Consider the following 22,590-nt stretch of genomic DNA (forward strand, 5'->3'; position numbering starts at 1 on the left):
TGACTTTTGATAATTAATTCTTAATCATTTTAGGACATTTCTGCTTCATTACATTTTTAATTTAGGGTCAAAATTGGGGCTTTCCCTAATTTCTTCACTTTCTCTCTCTAGGTTAATTTGATTTGTTTCTCTCTCTAGATTTCGGTTTTTATTGTTTAGGAATTTAATTTAATATATAAAAAACCCAAAAATAAAATTTGAACCGAAAGTTCATCCATTTTGAACTCCAATTCAAAAATCACTTTCTTGATTATTAATTTCCCAATTTTAATTCTGAAAATTATTATAAATTTTATTAAATTGGGAAATTAATAATTTATATTTTTATGAGCTTAAAATAATAATAATATTCTTATCTGGAATTATCTGACCGAAATCAAAATTAAGTTTTACTTAATTTTGATTATTTTAAGAATATTATTTAATATTAATTGAATTAAATATTGCAAAATCCAAAATTACTTGACTGGATTCATAAAAATTGTTTGAAAATTCTGAATTGTTGCCTCCTTGCGGATCGACCCCTTGCTTGCTCTATATTCTTATTTAGTAATTAAGGGAATTATAAATTTATTGCATAAGTCTAAAAAGCGCAACGACCACGTAATGTTATGTGATTTTTCGGCTTATCACATAATAAGAAAAGCTTTGATTTTGCAATAAAGTTTTTGTTCCACAAGACATTTGAAATGTAAAAAAAACATCCATACGATCGCTCTTTCTCTTTAAGGGATAAAGCCAAGCGTATCGGCTGAAAGCATCACTAAATGTAACATAATAAAAAAAACACTAATGATATAAAATAGGGGCAGGACCCTAGAGATTAGAGTAGATTAATTCAAGAGGGGTGGAATATGCGTGTGGAAAAAATGTGTACGGTAATTGCTTTGCCTTAGACATGGCACATGGTTCGCAAACATGCGGATTTGATAGTAAATTAGAAGGAAAATTAATACGCGATAGAGTATTTTTCAAAATATTAAAGGCAAGATGGCCAAGCCATTGATGCCAGAGTTTAGCGGAGGCCTGCCCAACAAAAGGTTGTGGAGAAGCTTGGAATGCATTGTGATATAGTCCGTTCTGGACGTCACCCTTGAGTAGCGTTGCCCCTGTCCGTCGATCATTAATGAAACAACATTGTGGTTAAAATTCAACAAAAACATTATTGTCAACTGTAAGTTGATGAACTTATAGAAGATTCTTTGTAATTTTGGGCACATGTAAAATGTTTTGAAGCTGAATTTTGTAATGACTTGTCTGAAAAAATGAATTTCAGGTTGCTTGTATAGACAAACCTGTACCGTCGCCAATGTAGAGGTTGTCCGAGCCTTGATAAGGTGTAGCTTGATTTATCATTTGAGGATCTAGAGTGACATGATGTGTTGCTCCGCTATCTAGGTACCAGTGTGTTTGATTTGTTGTAGAAGGTGTTGCGATGGTCCTGGAGTGAGATAATATGCTTGTACTTGGTGTTGAGGAGCTCGAGCGTATTGTGTGGGTGGTGTGCTTCATGGAGTGCATAGCCCGAAATGATCATAACACACATCCACTCGATGCCCAATCTTCCCACAGATTTGATATTTTGGACATGTTCGAGTCGATTTGGCGGAGCCTTGTCCGCGATTTCCTCGTCCTTGGCCTCCTTGACCTCTTGAAGCTTGTTGATCTAAGTGAACTTGATTGGCCTCTGGAGGAGGAGTTTTGTCATGTTTAGCTCCGGCTCCCAACATAATTTATTATGATCGTAGCATCCCCACAATAGAATCAAAAGATAGAGTACTTGTGTGCATGTTTATGATGGTTCGAAAAGCTTGATATCTTGGTCCGAGACCCTGCAGGAGAATAAATTTCAAAGTACGTTCGTTGACTATCTCACGAGATGCACCAAAGGCATGACTAACATTGCATATTTCTTGGACAAATTCATCAGTGGAGCGTGTACCTTTTTTGACGCTATGTAATTAATTCGTCAGCTCCATAATTCTGTACTCTATTCTAGAGGATAGCTCGATTTTGAGAGTCCTTCATGCTTCTAGAGCAGTCAAACAGCCTTGTATGATGGGAAGAACTTCATTGCTCATGGACAACATCATTATGGCCCTTACAACCATATTCCTCTTCCACCAGGGATTTTTCGGATCTGAAAATGGTGGAGCAGAAGTAGGTCTCTCATGTATGAGTTGCTTACCTAGTCCTTGGGCTCCAACATTGGCTTTTATGCAGCTCATCTATAGGGGATAGTTGCTTCGAGTGAGCTTAATCCCAACTTGTGGAACATTCGTGATTCTCTCGGTCAATCTTGTGCGTCGTCGTTGTCATTGAATGATCCCTTCGTCAGAGGAACCTTCAGATCCGGACAGAGCATGTTCTGATACCATGTTGAGAAATCAACACACAGTCTTGAAGATGAAGTGGAAAATGGAATGATAGAATGGTATTCAGAAAACGAAAAAGTGTATTTGTATTCTTGATCCATACAGCCTTATATAGAGTTGGATATTCCTCAGGTATGAAATATGGTTAACTAAATTTAAATGAAGTCCGGGTGCAGTTCATGATGGTGCATCATGAATTGATGAGTCCCAAGACTTCTACTTGACTGCAGGTGGCGGTGGTATGGTCTGAGATGTCGGCTGCACGTCCTTTGTCAAGTACTACTGACACGTACTCTTGACACCCTCAATCGCTCCCTCTCCTTCTCCCTCTCTCCCTCTCCCTCTCTCAATCGCTCTCTCTCCTTCTCCCTATGCCTCTCTCAATCACTCCCTCTCCTCCCTCTCTCCCTCTCACTCTCTCAATCACTCCCTCTCTCCCTCTCTCCCTCTCGTTCTTTCAATCGCTCCACTCCCTCTCCTTCTCCCTCTATCCCTCTCGTTCTTTCAATCGCTCTGCTCCCTCTCGCTCTTTCAATCGCTCCCTCTCTTACTCTCTCTCTCCCTCTCTCAATCGCTCCCTCACCTTCTCCCTCTCTCTGTTGCAGGACAGCTAGATGATGGATGCAAAACAACTAATGAGATAGGAAGGATGACACAGGTTGCTGGGATGGGTTGGTTTAGGAATGGGAGGGATAAACCAAACCACAAATCCATAAGATCGGTTTCGTAAACTTAAATCCAATGAAATAATGGTGGTGCATCCCCTTTCCTCGTCGAGGGCGGGAGTACTGTCTTTAACCACCGCGACAATGCCTAAGCACCAAATCCAATACTTCGAATTCGTGTTCGCGGGAAAACTCATGAAAGACCTAATCCACTAATCGTTGAAATTCCAAGAAGTTCAAAGCAAATCCGACGGCGGTGGACGAATTCTTGAGGAATACTGGGCGAAGAACACACGACATCAAAGAAATCAGGCATACCTCAGCACCGGAGTACGTGTTGAGGCTGCGGGGAATTCTGGTCGTAATTAGGCTTGGCGATCCAAGCGTTGCGTGGCCCCTCTTGGATGATATGGTGTGGTATTCCGGGCGTTGAGCGGCCCTAGCAAAGGGATATCCGGACGAAGTCTGGTCGCTCAGTAGCTAGGATGCTCGGGCATGGCTGACGAACCGTGGGCATAGATAGATGGGGCAAGCGCCTGCACGGGTGACCGGGTTGGCGGCCTGTGCGGGCTTCCAAGGCGCAGACGGCCAGTGGCTACCTGCGTGGGTGCTGATAGTGCGGGGGGCCGGCTGGTTGCCTGCATGGGCGGTGTGGGTGCCAGCGCGGGTGGCGGGGTTGGTAGCTTGCGCGGGCGGCCGGCTGGCTGCCTGCGCAGGCGGTGAGGGGCGGCCGGCGCTAGGGCGCTTGGTGTGGGCAGCCCTGGCGGGCGGCCGGCGCTGGGATGCCGAGCGTGGGCGGCCTTGGCGGGGCGGTCGGCGTCGGGGCCCTGGCGCTAGGGCGCAGGGCGGCCTGGCACGTGGGTGCTGGACGGCCTTGCGCCTAGGCGATGGGCAGCCTAGCGCTAGGGCGCGAGGCGGCCTGGCAGCGGGTGCAGGGCGACCTGGTAGAGAGAATAGGGAGAGGGCGAGAGAGGACGGCAGTCAGCGGCGTGTGGCGGAGTCGACGATGCCGGCGGCAATCTGGAGAAGATGAACGGGTTAGGACAAGTCCTCCAAGAAGAGAAAAACTCAATTCTTGAATATAACTTTGCCAAGTGTTTCTTACAACATTGGCCTTCATATAGGTTGTGGAGGAAAGAGAAAATACGAGAAATGACATAAAATAAATCGTGGGCGACGTATAATTGCGTCACGTCAAAGGACAGTTCTGGATTTATCGTTGGTGACGTGTTCTGATGCGGGACGTCTCGGGAGGCTGTGGTGACATGTCTGAAGTCTGGCGGTTATCTAGTTGATGTAGATGACGAGTCTGCATGCCCGGTGTGTCGGATGATGTAGGTGGCGCGTCCGATGTTGGTGCATTGACGTCGTCGCCACAACTCTCCCTCTCTCTCTCTCTCTCTCGATCACTCCCTCTTCCTCTCTCTATCTCGATCGCTCCCCTCCTTCTCCTTCTCTCTCTTTATCACTCCATCTTCCTCTTTCTCTCGATTGCTCTCCCTCCCTCCCCCTCTCGTTCTTTCTCTTGATCGCTCCCCCTCCCTCTCCCTCTCTCTCTCTTTCTCTCGATCACTCCCCCTCCCTCTCCCTCTCTCTTTCTCTCGATCGCTTCCGCTCCTTCTTCCTATGTCTCTCGATCAATCGATCGTTCCCTCTTCTTCTCCCTCTCTCTCACTCTCCCTCTCCCTTTCCCTCTCTCTCGAGTCTGGACCACCCCCCTCCTCTCCCTCCCCCCTCTCAGTAGGGGTGGAAAAAAATGTTTCGTTCATTCACGAACATGCGAACGAACACGGACACAAACACGAACAGTCCAAATGGGACGCGAACATGTTCAAATGATGGCATACATAAAGATGGAGGACAAAGAGACAAATCGATGCTCACAATTTGAACTAAAAGGCTCATTATGTTGCTTTAGATAGTGCGATTTGAAGTTGAATGTTTGTGAACCATCCAGTTCTCTCTCCTCTTTGATTTGTGTGATAGATTACCAGCGTGGCATGTAAATTTGGGAAATCATATGCTTTTAAAAATTATCCAAAGTCAGAAAATTATTTACTTTATAAATTTGATTTCAAAGAGTTTCACAAAAATACCAAGAAAATAAGAAATTTAGAATATCGTTCTAGAAACCAATGTAACCATTTCAAGCTTGATAGTGCACTTAAAATTCCATACAAATAAAGATAGGAAATTCATGATATTAATGTAATAATTAGTATATTATGGGGGGGGGGGGGCATGCTTTTATTTCATTATTCATTCTCTCATTACATTGTTTACATTTGTTTAATGCAAAAGGCTGAATTCAAATAGTAGTTAGCCTGCCAAGTTGCTATGTAGTTACTTGCTGGATTGGGAGCTAAGCGTCCAGTATGCTGATATTATGACCATCCCTGACTGAAAGCCTAATTTCAATAACAAGAGGGGTCAAAGACATGGATTGTGACTGCAGAGCAATGTTTACCTATTAATCATCTGTCAGATATAAAATATTTTACGACCTGTTAACTGATACCCGGATGAAATCGAAACGATATCAGATGTCAATGTCCGAATTTTGATGGATATGTTAGAAATTTGCCCAAAGGTGTTGATGTAGCCCAGAAGGATGCGTCAGGTGTCAGGACGGTTTCAGATGACGGCACCATATATAGATCTAAATCCAGTTATTAGAGTCATATACCAGGAGTTTGGATATTTGAATCGGTACAGAAAATTGATTTGCGAGTTCCATATATCAGTTTGTTCTTATGAGGAGACATTGTTCCAACTGGGAAAAAAGGAAAGAAACAGGTTGTATAAATACTTTAAGATGAGAAAATCCACAGCTTGTAAATACACGAGTATACATACAATGATTTAGTCCACAACAATTTAAAGCTGCATATGGGCAAAAACTACTTGTGATAATGTTCAAAACGACTCTTGTTTTTAATAATTCAGCCCATCAATCCGTTAAATAGGTAGCATGCCATTTTTACGGCCCAGGGGTTCCTTCAAGCATCTCTGTGCTGGAAAAATATCACAAGTCTTAACAAAGAAAATAATCTGACTTTAGAAATGATGTCTTGTAGAAGAAAATAACGCATCTACTTTTCTCAAAGTTGAATCCAATAGCTTCCACAGAATAAAAAAAGGTTCTACTTTCTCAAACTTGAGTCCAAAAAAACTTTTACTGCGTGCCCAATTTTTTTCTTTTCCTATGGTAATAGGCTTTCATTACCTATTTCCACAGATAATATCATTTCTCCGTAGCTTTATCTCGGTGTGGCTGTCCTACGCTATTTCAGGATGCTATCGATCACGCTTTAAACTGGAATCTTTCAACTTGAACCCTTTGACGTCCCCACGATCCGTGGTCGGCCACTACTTCGTCTTTCGCCCTCCATTCTCTCTCCAGTCCCATCTCCAACAACGCCCTCTCTCTTGCCTTGACCATGACACCATTCTGTCCTCTCCTTTCATACCGGGCATCTCATAGAATAAGCAGAAACTAGAGAGATCGTGGAACGGAGACTGATGGTCTGATGTAGAGAAATTAACAGCAACTCGAATCGATGGGCTTTTACTCTTCTCTCTCTCTCTCTCTCTCTCTAAGGTATCACCAGGTTACATCAAAAAAGGTCTCAAGACAAAATATCAGAAGGGCATTATGTGAGTGGCCCTGATATCGCAGTCTGCTTGAAGGCAACCGCCACGATTGACGAAGAAGAGCTTGAACAAATCTCTCACCATCTCGCGAGCAACGGCGGAGAAGTTGCACTGCATGGCCAAGAGAACTTTCGCAAGGCCATTGCTAGCCGCCACCGCCTGCTGCGCTTTGCGATTTCTAAACAGATAACAAATCGTCCAAACCACGACGATTGCGTACTCCGCCGCCGCCGGCGCCGCCATAACCATCCGCCCCAGAACTGCCGTCACCGCCGTCGCGTCATCGCAAATCGCCGCCCGCCCTTCTGCGCACCCCGCCAAGCTCTCCATCAGCTTCAGCGCCTTCTCCGCCGTCGGATGCGGCGTCGACGGCCGAGACAGAATCCTCCCCAGCGAGGCCACAACTCCTTCCCCCGCTATCTCCGGCCCAAACCGCCGTAGCTCAGAGATTGATAGCAGGCAAGACAACGCACAGTCGGCGACCTTCGGACTCCCTTCCGTGGAGACAATCAGACGGCTGAGAACGGCGATGCAGCGGGCAGGATCGACGGCGGAGATGACATCAGGATCCATGAACGATTTCAGCGCTGATAGAGGCTCGGCTGAGGACTCGATCTCCGATAAGAGGTCAAGAGGAGAGCGAGAGGAGACGCCGGCGCCGTTAACGTCCTTTGTGGAGTTCTCGCACCAGAGGTCGATGAGACGACGGATGACGAGATTGGGGGTGAGGTCTTTGGAGGGGAGGACTTGCATGGTGGCGGGGCAGGTGTTGTGGCCGGCGTCGAGCCAGGCCTGGATCGAGGTGCGGTCGTAGGTCACGCCGGTGCTGAGGCTAACGGGGGATTTCATCACTTCCAGCGATATGGGACATAGGAAAGAGCTCGGCACGCTCTCCGCCATCTTCCTCTTCTGTCGGCCCCGCCTAGACTGAGCTCTAGACTTTGCTTATAAGAAGAGAAGTCGGTGACTTGCCGGGAAACATGGGTATTGGTCAAATATACTGTATCCCGTTCGCATGTCTCCTCCTTGAACGTTGCCCTGAATGGTAACTGTGCGTCCGGCTTTTAGGTAAAGGCAGACAAGTCACACCGCCTCCCATCCGGTCAAACTCTTCGGTTTCTCTCCCTCTGTTTCTTGCTACCTAGAGAAGAGGAGAGGTAAAAACGGGAGAAAAAAGGGCACTTTCCCCTTGTTTTTTCCTTGACCTTTTGAGGTTTCAAGAACAGTCTTTTACGCTTCTGAAGTCCAGAGCAGAGATGAAATCGCGGTGAGATAGGGTACCTTGTTTTTTTCCTTCCTTACGATACAGGCTTACAGGCTTACAGCCTTAGGAAGAACTGTAAAAACTAGCGTCGACCGGCGACAAGGGACGGGGGGGTTATGTCTTCCGGGGGACTCTTCACTCTTAAGTCGTCACAGAAGATGATTCACGACCAAGAAAGACTGTCGCTCTTTCCAAACAGCGTGTTAACTTTGACACGAGACGGAGAGAGTTGGAAAGAAGAGAGAAGAGAGATAGGGGAAGAAAAGAGATGAGAGAGAAATTGGAGAGAGAGAGAGAGAGAGCGTGCAAAAGAGAGGGAGAAAAGAGATACGAGAGAGAAGAAAGATTAGATAAAGAGACAGCGAGAAAAGAGAAGAGAGAGAAGGAAGATTAGATAAAGACAGGGAGAAAAGAAATATGTGGGAGAAATAGGATAGAAAGGAGAGGGAGAAGAGAGGGAAGAAATATTAGATAGAGAGAGAGGGAGAAAAGAGATAAGAGAGAGAGAAGAAAGATTAGATATAGGGAAGCGAGAGATAGTGAGGGAGACAAGAGACAAGAGATAGAGATGGGAGAGAGATTAGATATAGAGCGAGCCAGAGATAGTAAGTGAGAGAAGAGACAAGAGATAGAGATGGCAGATGGGAGAGAGAGAGAGAGGGAGAAAAGAGATAAGAGAGAGAAGAAATATTAGATAGAGAGAGTGGGAGTAAAGAGATAAGAGAGAGAAGAAATATTAGATAGAGAGAGTGGGAGAAAAGAGATAAGAGAGAGAAGAAATATTAGATAGAGAGAGAGGGGAGAAAAGAGATAAGAGAGAGAAGAAATATTAGATAGAGAGAGTGGGAGAAAAGAGATAAGAGAGAGAAGAAATATTAGATAGAGAGAGTGGGAGAAAAGAGATAAGAGAGAGAAGAAATATTAGATTGAGAGAGTGGGAGAAAAGAGATAAGAGAGAGAAGAAATATTAGATTGAGAGAGTGGGAGAAAAGAGATAAGAGAGAGAGAAGAAAGATTAGACAGAGAGGGAGCGAGAGAGGGAGAAAAGAGATCAGAGAGAGAAATAGGAGAGAAAGAGAGAAGAAGGAATAGATATAGAGCGAGCGAGAGATAGTGAGGGAGAAAAGAGATAGAGATGGGAGAGAGAGAGGGAGAAAATAGATAAGAGAGAGAGAGAGAGCGCTAAAGAGAGCGCTAAAGAGAGGGGGAGAGAGAGTGAGAAAATAGAGGAGATAGAAAAGAGCGAAGGAGAGAGAAAATAACAGCAAAAGAAAGAGAAGGTTGGGGTTTCGGTTGGGGTTGTACCCAGTATGGGCTTTTACTAAGAACCAGCTGTGCGTTTCTTCCAATTCGAGAAGCCTCAGAGGTCAAATCATTTGAATGAGATGGGATGGGGAGCAATCGGGGTGGGCTTCTCTTTATGTCTTATAATCCCGATTTTATTGTTCTTGGAAAGAAGAGATAACTAATCTAGCCCGACATAACCCCCCATGGGCGCAGTTAATAAGTAGCCAGGAGATTCAGTGAGAGAGGAAAGAACAGATGGAATGTTACTGTAGATCTGCAGAAACCCATGATGCTGGACGCCATTTCGGGCACGTCCTTCCTCCTTAATGGAGACGTCTGTTTCTATCTGCCAAACCCCGAAATGTTAGTCTCCCGATGGTCTCACTTTCTCTCTCCATGTCCTTTTCTGAATGAAAACAATGAAACATCAGAGCCAGTCACCTTTAGGTACTAGGGCTGTGCGGGCAATGAGAAGAGGAAAGCTAAGAGGGAAGGAACAAGGTAGTAGTCTACTCAGCGGCTCCTTCATTTAATGCAGGCAATGTTATCTTTACTAGAACTCCTCAAATCGCGGCACTCAAGGAATCGACACCCTGGAGACTAATCCAACATCTCTTCCCTGTCCGTATATCATATCTGAACTCCTCCACTTTCTCTTTCTCGCCCCTGTCTTCATCACCCTAGTTATTTTCATCCCTTCCTATCTTGCCCTCCTTTGGTCTCATCACACTTCTCCTCACATTCCAGGTGGTCTCTACCTCTCTCTCTTCCCTCACTTGGCCTCGTCACGCTTCGCTTCACTCCCCAGGTGCTCTTTTCTCCTCTCTTTCTCTCTCTCTGGATCTTCCTCTTCACTTCATCTCTCTCTCCGTCTCATACCTGGGAAACCCAACCGTGTCAACGTCTTCAACGAAATGGGCGGCCAAGGGAAGGCCGCCATGCTGGTTTTGCTACTATTCCTTATCTCCTGGTGCGACGGGGCGAGAAACGTTCAAGGCCTGCGGTTACCGCCAACGGAGACAAAGAAGGAGGAATACCGTTTCTCTGGGTTCTTGCCCAGATCCCTGACGATACCGCCGTCAGGGCCGTCCAGGCGGCACAACTCTATCGGCGTTAATAGCCATTCGGCAAGCCCCTGAGAAGATGTTCATCGTATTATTTCATTTTCTCCTCCCCTTCTCCCATTTGTGGTTTCTACCTTGTCTCCTTCCATGGTTAGACTGCATGCAAGTTGGAGTTCTCCGAAAGGAGACGTAGAATACGAGGCAAAGTATCCGTGATCGTGACGGGACGAGTGAGCGGTGGCCGGAGGCGAGGAAGACTCGTCTGATGTGCCAGCCATAGTTTTTAATTATTTCATCCTGTGGAGTATCTTCCACCGGCTTTTTTGATCTGTTACGCTGCCTTTTTTATTCATTAGTATAACCCCACTAAAGGGTTAAATTTTGAATTGAGCGAGCACGATTCTAGTGTTAAAACGAACGTATATGATGCCCAGGACCAGACCTATGATTGTTGGATAATTTTCATGTTAAATTTCGTTTTTAATAGATGGATCATAACGAAGTGGTTTATTTGGGTCTGGGGTTCATGTAGAGTTAGACCAAAATATTGAGGTTTTAGACTTACCCGATACGTCGGCAAGGAAAACTACACGACGTCACGGTCGTAACCACCATGGAGCTTTGGTGGAAGTCTTCCTTTCCACATAAGAGCAAAAAGATATGCTATTAAAACTGTTTTGTCATAGTGAAAATCATCTGCAACGGATTATCGAATATCATTCATATCATTCACACATATGTCGCATGTTGTACAATATTTCTTTAATAATCAACCTATTGAAAACCCTATATCGATGGACTGGCTAATTGGCATGGACATGAATATTAATGATGCGCAGTGCCCTACGATTATTTCGTTCTTTCACAAAAAATGACTAGTCATAAGTAGAGGCGGAAGACTTATCTTTAATATTATCCGTATTTTATATGTAAAAGAATATCCTACAATTTAAATATCTCTACTATAGATAGATATTTATATTAATGACATAATATTTTCTCGTGCGTATCACTTTAAAAGTTTGTTTATAATTAGATGCAATTTGATTAATCGTACAACTGGGAGTCCGGTTAATATACATCCTGGGGTTATCAAATAAATAAATAATTGAAATACGTGAATTAAATGATGAGTTTAAATGCAAACGATAAAAGAAGAGAAGTCCAAGCCAAACCTTATAACAGAAGAGGAAACCCAATTCATGGCCGAGACCATAAGAAGAGTTCAAATACGTAACAAGTATATACATTGACCCCCTTTAATCCCATTTTAAGAACCCGCTCAAATAAGTGCAAGAATTGAGAAACTAATCCCCAATTTGAGTTTGCAAAGTGTATTTTCAAACATGGTACAAAGGGAAACAAATCCATGTCGTAAACCAATTAATCCTAGACCTCCTAACCCCAACAAAATATCAGTACAAAGGGATAGTTAAGACACTTCTACTGCAATTCTTATCCCCTTTCTTTGTATCCTACCTTGGATTTCTGCTCTAAAAATGTGTCCCTAGCAACCTAATACATCAGATTTATTTGACATACTCTTGTTTTATAAAAGTTTGGGTGAGACACGTCAATTTTGATCAAGATTCTTAAATAAAGTGCATCACTCGATCATTGGGACGGAGTGACAACCAGGTTTTAATAATCATTCTAATGTATTATTCTAATGGAATGATCAGATTTTGTAGATTTTTCTGTTGTACCTCAATGTGACACGAGCATGAAAGAGGTTCAATAATCATATTTTAAAGTGGCTACAAATTATAACTTCTTTATCCTATATGACAAGCTTTCCAACACCACCAACCACATTCAAATATTTTTCATGAAACAAAAGTTACAGCATTTTGTATGCCACATGCCCTCCCAAGCTTAGCAGCATGCTGGGCCACTGCCACGTGTTAATTTTGTCCCAACCAGCACAACGGTAGACAAAGTCTGCTGCAAAAGTGCCACTTAAAGGTTAATTTTGAACTTATTTTGTTTGATTATGTGCTTAAAACAACCAAATATCCTAAAAATTGTTGAATATATTTAAATAAGTTGTTTGATTTATTAAAATTGCTGTGAGACAATTTTCTTTAATTTACTACATTTTATTCTTATAAATATCTAAAAATACCAAATTATAAATATACCACTAAATCATATTTTAACTTATAGTTTAACTAAAATATATTCTCTCATTACAGGTACCCCCCTGAGTAAACCTTTACTTGTCCTTTAATAAGTACGAAAAACTTTATAAATATTGATGCATAAATCAAAGCTTTTAAGGGACATAATTTAACATAACCTGTAGTTTATCTGCATTGGATTATATGGCGAAGGATGACAAAAATTAATTTGATGACTTTACTTGTACTTAAATAGTCTCTCATCTATGTATTAAAGTTAAAATAAAATTAAATGCATGTATGGAATCCATTTTCCTATCAAACCAAGACAATGCTAGGTAATGTGGGGAAAAGATGAAATATCATATCAATCATAATTTGATCCATTCACAAAGGCAAATTTCTTTAGATTTGCAAAGAATAGAAGTCTTTAGATTGTTAACTTGAAACTTATAGCGGCCTAAAATTTATTTAGTGATCACCATCTTGAAAAAATTGTTCTTCAATTAATATCTTTTAGATTATTAATTATTAATTTAAGTAGTTGAGGTATGGCCAAAGAGTTATCAACTAGGTTCTTTAAATTTTATTCACTACACTTTAGTTACCTATGTGAAATATGATTTATCTATATAGGGAATGACACAGATTTTAAGATTGACCAAGTTATTATCTTTTAAAGTTAAGGATGAGCCTTAATCCTATTTGTGGGTATCTAGCCCGTGGTGATGATGAGGCCCTACCAAGTTTGTATGATTGCTTCCTAGCAAAACACATGGAAATAAAGCATAACAAGGATACCAACAAAACATATGGATTCTGAAATTTGGTCCACACAACTCAACCAAGTTTGGAACTGGGTCAAACTCTGAAGGATATGGTACCCATAATGAGTAAGTGAATTTTTTGACGAAGATAAGGTGCTAATGGAAAAATTGTAATTTTTCATAGGAAAACTTCATTGAGGAAGGGTTTGCACTAGCTGCCATGATACAGTCCACCAGAATCGTTCTCGCCATAGAAGCACTATTATCAGTATAGAATCTAGAAATAGATTAAGGTGTATATGATACAACCATAAATTATACATCCAAGTGTGCAAACTTCCAGAATACAATTGTGGATTGAAGCAGGCATTCCGAAGTTAGAATATGAATTTTGATGTAGTGATGGAATCTCACGCCTTCATTGAGAATGAAGAAGGGCCCATGTAAGTATACATGAAGATAAACGGGAACACAATTACAATAATAGTTATCATATTCTTTATATAGAATACAATCTACTCATTGAGAATGATGTAGGAATGTTATCTTTGATAGAAGAATGATTGTCAAATGTCTTCTCCACGAAAGGATTTAGGAGAAGTATCCTACATATTGAGAATACTGATCTATAGAGAAAGGTCAAAAAGGTTATTACTATTCTCCGAACCCATAAACATATATATCATGACCAAAAGGAGTTTTCAGATGGAGAACTCTGAGAGAGGTTCATTGTGTCATTATAATAAGATTAATCATGTACATCATTCTATGTGTAAGGCCTAAAATGGCCTCAGCTCTAGCTGTTATGAGTACTAAAACAATATGAGATATGTTTTTGATGTCTTGAGAAGACAAAATAAAATATTTAATTTTAAGGAGAAAATGAATTGAAACTCAAGGGTTACATAAAAATTGAGTTTTTAATAATATTCAAATGATAGAAGGTCAACATTCGAAGTTATGTTTCTAAAATAATGAAGTACAGCCTATTGTAAAGTTTCTAAAAAGGTCAACATAAAGCTTGATGAAGAGAAAAACAGAACATCACTATAGTTGTTGTCTCCAAAGGAGAAAGAGTGATTGAAATGTTCATAACTAACCCAAGATTCGTATTTGAACATAAAGCCCATTCCATTGTTGTGTGACACTAATGGTGCTATAGCACAAGTGAAAGAGCCTAGGTCTCATGTGAAATTAGAGGACTTCCTACAATACTTCATTTGTTTAGGGAGATCATCTTTAATAGGAGATTACACAATATAGCAGATCCATGGATGGAACCCATAGCTTGATGTATTTTGAGCATCACAGGAAAATAAAGGGTTTGTTCACTAAGAGTGAGTGGCTTTTGTCTAAGTGCAAGATTGATGGAAATATATGTGGTTGGCAATCCAATCACACATTCCATATCTCGTACCATGCTCATTAATAAAACATGTTCATCATAGTGCAGTGATGCTTTTAATGAAGTTCATGAATACATGATCATACATTGTGAATTATGATGACATTGTAATATGGAGATCACTAGTCTTTTAAGCATGTGTTCTAAATATTCCTATACAAAGGATACTCTAGAAGGGTATCAAAATGTTTGAAATAGAATATCACTATCTTACCTCACTCATATGATGAATATGGCCTGCCTTATAGCCATTAATGTGGAGACATTAATGATAGATAGCAGGTGCTCTTTATTAGAAAGAGTTCGCTGAATTAATTCCTACGAATCCCTGAATGGTATTATACCAAACTGCAAATCAAGTTGATTCACGCCACGATTGTGTAAGTGGTCCTTAGACCTGAGACACCAAAGCCGTCTTGTGGACATACAATGTAATTTGATTATGACCTACGAGTCTCTAGTCATGGGATTCTAAACAGCCCTAGTTCAGGTGCATCAGGAAGTTCACAAAGACGAATGGGCGGTCAAGATGGGATTGTTCGCTCTCATTATAAGAGGAGAAAACTTGAGGAATATGAAATGATTGAGTTCTTGGCCGTGATAGTGAAATTTCAGAGAAGAGGTCTTTGATGATTTCTGAACGCATTAGTACTAACTCAGATGATCAATTAGGGTTTGACAGTTGGTTATACCCTCAGATGTCCTAGGATCATCAAGTGGATGAGGGATTATATGTACACAGTAATCGATGATGAACAGGTTCCACGAAGGAGTCGATACACACTCATTTGTATCTTCTAGAGCACGAGGTATAGCTTGGCACTCCACGTGTTGGAGACTCAACATATCGATTAGGCTAAATCGATATGATGTTAATTAATCTATATGATGATATAGTTAATTATTTAGAAGGCCAATAAAGGTTATTGGGTCTCTGGAGTCGTTAACTAAACTAATACATGGACCAAGAGGGTCACACACAAATAGTCTATTGAACGTCAAAAGATATACTTAAGTTTTAGGGGGTTTTTATTAAAAATACCTACTTAAAATATATATGGGATTGGGATGCCAGAATTGTTTAGGGGCCTTCCCCTTCTTCTCCCTTCTCCCCATAGCTCTCCACTCCCAATGCGATGGGGATGGTGTAACAACAGCAGTAGAGATTGAATGGGGTTTGTTAGTTAGAAGGAGGAGATCTGATGCGCCGATGACCCCGCGGATACATATAGAGATTGTACACATGAGTAGCTCGAGTTGTCTCACTCTAGAATCCAAGAAATCATGGATGCAAACTGTTGTATAAGTGTTTTTCATCATTTTGTTAATGCCATTGATAACTTGCAATTTATTATATAAAATTGATGAATATTACATATATATATGGGTTGTATTGGCCAGATTTGCATCTTTTCATAATTAAATGAACATAAATAGCTTGCATTATATTTTCATGGTTTTTTTTATTTTGTAGTATTTTTTACATGACATTTGACTTCATTGCAGTAAAGATTGATTTTTTGTAGGACATAAAATATTTGGCTAGAGGTTGTTAAGGTTTTTACTAATTTTTGTGGAATGTTTCCATATTTTTTATAATTTTTTTTAACCATAATATAGCCAAGAAATAATTTTTAGAATTAAAAGAATATATTTTTAAAAAGTTTTTTTAGATAAATTAAGTGATGTCCACGTCATTCTCCCAAAAATTTGGGCAAATGATTGGATATGCTAAATCAGCCTTTTATAGGTTCATTATGGCATCGCAATGCGTGATGCCATAATGAGCTAATAATTGCTTCCATGATTACCTGGCACGGGCGGCGAGGATAAAAGTTATATTTGTCTCTTCCTTTTTGGCATTTTTAGGCAATAAATGCATGCTGAGAATTGATAGCCGCATGCAATAAATACAAGCAACGAATCAATTTCATATGCATTTATTTAAAAAATTAACTAAAAGGTGTTATGCTTCATTTTATTCTTTTATTGAAATGCTAATAGGCAACGTGGCACCCCCTAGCTTCTTGAAAGACATCGTTAAATGGCAATGATTAAGCTCTTTTGGAGCGCGCAAAAACGTGGCAGTGTGCAATCCGAGGGCGGAGAAAACAAGGACGATGCCTGGAAAATTGGGAATCAACATTTTTTCCTGGGTGGTGCCCACGTGGAGAGATAAAATGATATATTTGCGGAGATTAGTCACCAGTAAAATGGTGATACCTTGAGATCTAACTGTCCAATTGTGCCCAAATTTTGAGGGTAGGTTTCTCTTTTCACCCTCTACAATCCATATGGTTGGATTATAAATCAGAGGTTGGGAGGAAGGGGAAAACTATCGAGGAAGCTGTCCCCCAGGTTGTTTGGCCAAGAAGGACACAAGATTTGCTTTTGAAGTCGACAGATCTTGCTTCAAGAATCAAAGTTGTAAGTTTCTTCTTCACTACTTGAACTTCTTCTTGAACCATTTCAAAATGCCAAGGCATGGTGATGGAGGACCATCCAAGTGAGCATCATCAACCCCTTTTTGGAGCATGAGCCGACATGAAGAACCCCACTTCCACTACCAAGTTTGAAAATTTGCAATCGTTCCATCTTGTTATGCGTCATGTTCTTTTATGTTCGTGACAACCTATTCCTTTTGTATGGGCTCCTCGTCTCTTTGTTTTTTTTGTTCTACCTTTCATCGTCATCCTTGACTGTATGGAGGCTTCCACATGCACGTGTACAGGCCTCCCCCATAAACATTTGTGTCTATGTTGTTCATTGTTGATCTACACCTTTGGTTGGGGCGGAAGCCTAGGTGGACTTCCTTGTTCTCCCTAAAGGATCTTCTTAAGGGGAAGCCCAATAAGCTTCCCCTTAAGAGAGGCCCATCATGGACCCATAACCGTCGCCCCTTTTCTGCTATAAGAAAATGACATGCTTGATCATTTTGTGAAGAATTCCAGATCTGATTTCCCTTTTGGCAATTATTTTCTTTGTTATCGTGTTTGTTTTCTGAAAGAAGAAGAATCGTCTTGAAGATTGCATCATAGTATTCCTTTTTGCCAATGATCTTCAGTCTTGTTGGCCTTTCCAAGACTCCAAGTTATCTTCATTCACCGGGGTGAACTATCTCGTTGATCTCCTTCGATCTAGTCCCATCCACCATAAACCATCACCAATTCACTCGGCGGCATCATTCCGCACACAAGTTTATCCTCCATCCCCTTTCCCTCTCTACTTTTCCTTGTTGATCTTCACTCCTTTCGACGAATGATTGGATGTTGTGGACGTTTCCCGCCGGCATAGCATTGCTATTCTTTGCACGGTCCATCTACTGATTCACAACACTACAGCGTCCACGAAAAATCCATATCGACGGTATTTTTCTTCCACCGTAAAGTGCTACCAATGAGTGGTTACGGTGATATGTGAAGTCTGTATTCTCCTTGGACCAGCAGATTGATCGAGCATTTTCCAGTGTTGCTTGATGGCTTGACCTTGGACATAGCGCTTGTAACACAGCTGATGAGAGGGGGTCGGGAAAAGTGCACGGCGGCCTGGTGACCTCTAACGGAAGATTGGCGCTTAAGAGGCGTTGGGAAGCTCCTCCCTCCTATGCGTCTTCCCTTCTTCTTCCTGGTTCTTCCTCTCCTCGTTTTCTCTTGGCGAGAACTGAAACAGGAAATAACTGCCACAAGAATAATTCCAGATTTGACTGAACGTGGGGCTCATCATGGCCTTATATAGGGCCATGATGGGCCCCTTACAAAGAGTCCAACAAAGGGCCCAATAAAGACCCCATTTTACAACATAAATAAGACAACTAAGAGAAAATATGATACAAAATTAAAACGATACGGATACGTCACAACAAGTACGAGCAGTCTTCGTGACAAACGTGTTGGGTTTTGTGCTTTGGTTCATCCATGAAAAAACATGGATGCGGAAGCGTGGTCGATCGATTCTCAATCAATCTATAAAATGAAACATTTCAAGTACCTTTTGGTGAACTCGTTCCGCACTTGACTTTGCCACTCTGAGATCGTTATGAAGCCATTCACGCATCTGGCCACTAGAAGTATCCACGTGGTCATCAGCGCTTGGATCTCCACGTCTTCTTCTTCAACTCTTCTTGCAAATCTAGAAGATCTCCTCACCATGACGACACTCTTCCTTGGATGAGTTGAGAGGAGAGTGGAGAAGGGGGGGGGGCTCTCAAATGAGGCTTGATGGCGCGACCTTGGACATAGCGCTTGTAACACGGCTGATGAGAGGGGGTCGGGAAAAGTGCATGGCGGCCTGGTGACCTCTAACGGAATATTGGTGCTCAAGAGGCGTTGGGAAGCTCGTCCCTCCTATGAGTCTTCCCTTCTTCTTCCTGGTTCCTCCTCTCCTCTTCCTCTTCCTCCCCTCGTTTTCTCTTGGCGAGAACTGAAATGGGAAATAACTGCCACAAGAATAATTCCAGATATGACTGAACGTGGGGCTCATCATGGCCTTATATAGGGCCATGATGGGCCCCTTACAAAGAGTCCAACAAGGGGCCAAATAAAGACCCCATTTTACAACATAAATAAGACAACTAAGAGAAAAAACGATACAGGGCCATGATGGACCGCACTTGACTTTGCATTTCTGAGATTGTTATGAAGCTGTTCACGCGTCCGACCACTAGAAGGATCCACGTGGCCACTCGGCGCTTGGATCTGTACGTCTTCTTCTTCAAGTCTTCTTGCAAATCTAGAAGATCTCCTCACCATGAAGACACTCTTTCTTGGATGAGTGGAGAAGAGAGTGGAGAAGGGAGGGCTCTCAAATGAGGCTTGCATGGGTGCTCCAAATGAGACCTCTTTCCCTCTTTATATTTCACTTAAGGTTTTTCTCAAGAACCCCCAAAGTAAAATATATCCACCAATGCCCTTATGACCTTGTGCATGTGACCCTCTAGACCCATGTATCGTTCTAGTTAATAACTTTAATGGCCCAATAGCATTTATTGACCAACCTTATTAATTAACTATATCAACATATAGATTAATTAAATAAGGATCGATTTAACCCAATCGATAGGTTAAGTTTTCAGCCCATGTGGTGCCAAGCTACACCTCGTGCTCTAGTAGATACCAAGTAGTCTCGAACTCTCCCATGGAACCTTTACCATCATCGGTTACCGTATATGTATAATCCATCATATGCGCGAGAATCTCGAACGACTTAGAGTATGGTTTATCGTCAAACCCTAATCTGTCATTCGATTAGCACTAATGCATGACGTGGATCATTGGAGAACACCTTCTCCAATATCCTCACTACCCTGGCCAGGGATTTTTATGCATCGTCTTCCTCGAGTCAATCTCCTATTATACCGAGGGCAGCTGATCCCATCTTGAACACTCAATCATTTCCGTAAGCTTCTTACTACATCCGATCTATAACTTATTTGAATCCCATGATTAGAGGCTCGTAAGTTATAGTCAAAATGTAGTCGTCCACTCATGAGATGTCCTTGGTGTCTCAAGTCAGTGGATCACTTATACAACCGTGACTTCAATCAACCTGATTGGCGTTTAGGTATAATACCATTCAGAGATTCGTACGGATAAATTCAGTGAACTCTTTCTCCAAAGAGCACTCACTATCTGTCCTTAGTGTCGCCACACTCATAGCTACATGATTAGCTATACTTATCATATAAGTAGGATCAGCTAGTGCTATTCTATCTAGATAATTCGATGTTTGTCTCGACTATCCATCGAATAGGAATATTTAGAATACATATTTAAAGACTAGTGATCATTGTATTATGATCTCATCATAATTCTCAAAGTCATTGCACATATTCATGGACTTCATTATAAACATCACACGGAATAATAATGAGTGCAAATATTTTATTCAATGAACTTAAATAAACATGGTAGTTTGATTGGCTTGCCGTCCCCATAATATCCATCACAAACCACAGAGAGGCACTTCTCAGGACTTTTTATCCTAATTCTATGGATTAATTCAAGAATGAATTAATTTTTTTAATGGGTCTTAAATTGTGTTTAATTTTTTTTTTGTAATTACTCAAAAGCAAATAGAATCTTTATAGTTATCTTACTATATTCGGAAAGAACACTCTTGAGAGGATAATATTCGATTCTCGTGTCAGAGTAATTCGTATTGCCAAGATTCAAATCAACATGATTTATCAAAAACAAAAATTATGTATTAAAATTGGGAATTAATGAGCAAGAAAGGGATTTTGAAATTGAAGAAATTTTGGATTTAGGTATTTTAGATGTTGAATTGAATTTTCCAGCAATAAATTTTTAGATCTAGAGAGAGAAATTAGGAGAGCTAACCTACAGAGAGAAAGTTGAATAAATTGGGGGAAAATGAATTATAGATGAAATTTGACTCTAATCTAGGGATATAAGATGCAATATGAGATAAAAATCAATGTAGAAATAAGAATTTAAGATCAGACCCTGTATCAGATTCAAATTGTAATGCTAATCTATTCAAGTCAACTCCAAGGGCATGTACATTTCACCCATATCTTGGAGTTTTGAAATCGTTCAAGAAGAAGTTCAAATAGTGAAGAAGAAACTTACAACTTTAATGCTTGAACCAAGATATGTCGACTTTAGAAGCAAACCCTATGTCCTTCCTGGCCAAAATCTTAGGGGAGATCTTCCTCGATAGTTTTCCCCTTCTTCCCAAACTCTATTTAAAGATCCAACCGTTTGGATCGTAGAGGGTGAAAATACCTTCAAAATTTGGGCACAATCACATGGGTAGATCTCAAGATATCTGGCAATTAATCCTAGCCATTGGATCTTTTCTTATCTCTCCACCAAAAGGTAGAAATGTCATTTTCTCCTCCCTCGGATTGCACACTGCTATGTCATTGTGGGGAGAAAACAACAAAATCATTACCGTTGATAAGAGAGAGAGAGATTATACATTTTTAGCGACTGGGAGAGTGCCACGTCGCTCTCATTTTAATAAAAATAATAAAATGGTAATCTTACCTCTTTAATAATGGAATGAGAAGTATTGATTTGCCGTGTGCATTTATTTCACAAAAATGCCAAAACAACAAAAAACAAATTTACCTTTTTCCTTGAGCCGCCCGCTCGCAGTAATCATCGAATCAATGATTCACTTATTATGGCATCGCGCATTGCGATGCCATAATGAGCCTCTAAAATTCTTATTTGGCACTTCCTATCATCCTCCCAAATTTTTGGGTGAATGACGTGGATGCCACATAATTTTAACTAGGATTTTTTAAAATATCAAATAAAATCTAAAATATATTATTTTAATTCTAAAAATTAGTTCTTTGCTATATAATGGTATGAAAAATATCAAAAATATGGAAAAATTCCAGAAAATTAGTAAAAGCATTAAAGGCTTCAAGCCAAGTATTTTATGCCCTGGAAAAAATAATTATTCAATGCACTGAGGTTAAATGTCATGTAAAAAATATTTAAAAATTAAAAAAGATCATAAAACTATAGTGCAAACCATTTATGTCCATTTAATTATGATAAATGCAAATATGGCTAGTAAAACACATATATGTAATGTAATATTCATCAATTTAACATTATACTTTGCAAGTTATCACAACACTGCGTGGGTAGCGAGGGAAGAGCTCGACAACCTTCGGATGTTTGGTACTCCAAGAAAATATGTAAACCGATTCGGGTCAATAGGTGCATGTGATGGATGAATTGGTAGATGAGTAGAATCTTGAATTTTATATATAATCTCTGCAAGTGTTTTTGGACGACGGAAGTGTTTGTGGACTTTGGATATAAATTATTTCTTTAGCTAAAATATTCTTTATTTTGGCCTTTGTAGTGTTTTTATTCATAGGCTCAAGGGTTTATCACTGTATACTAATTAGGTATAATCTCAAACATAAGAATACACTTGTGTCCCTTCATGTATCATTCCACACTTAAAAATATAATATCAAATTTGTAGACTTAGTAGATGGTA

General features: G+C 40.7%; 1 protein-coding gene and 1 long non-coding RNA gene across 2 annotated transcripts; both read right to left on the minus strand.

Annotated features, from left to right (window-relative positions):
- Positions 1-882: 882 nt before the first annotated feature.
- LOC144711214 (uncharacterized) lies at positions 883-4,569 on the minus strand. The gene is made up of 5 exons (XR_013583497.1): positions 4,146-4,569; positions 3,359-4,060; positions 1,943-2,368; positions 1,296-1,832; positions 883-1,109 (listed from the first exon to the last, which is right to left on the minus strand). It is a non-coding gene; the product is annotated as an uncharacterized LOC144711214 (long non-coding RNA).
- Positions 4,570-6,682: 2,113 nt separating this feature from the next.
- Positions 6,683-7,594, minus strand: LOC144710916 (U-box domain-containing protein 28-like). The gene has a single exon (XM_078584759.1). It carries the CDS (start codon positions 7,592-7,594, stop codon positions 6,683-6,685), a length of 912 nt encoding a protein of 303 aa, XP_078440885.1.
- Between the last annotated feature and the right edge of the window lie 14,996 nt (positions 7,595-22,590).

Source organism: Wolffia australiana, chromosome 13, assembly GCF_029677425.1.
Source record: "Wolffia australiana isolate 7733 chromosome 13, ASM2967742v1".
Taxonomy (NCBI): domain Eukaryota; kingdom Viridiplantae; phylum Streptophyta; class Magnoliopsida; order Alismatales; family Araceae; genus Wolffia; species Wolffia australiana.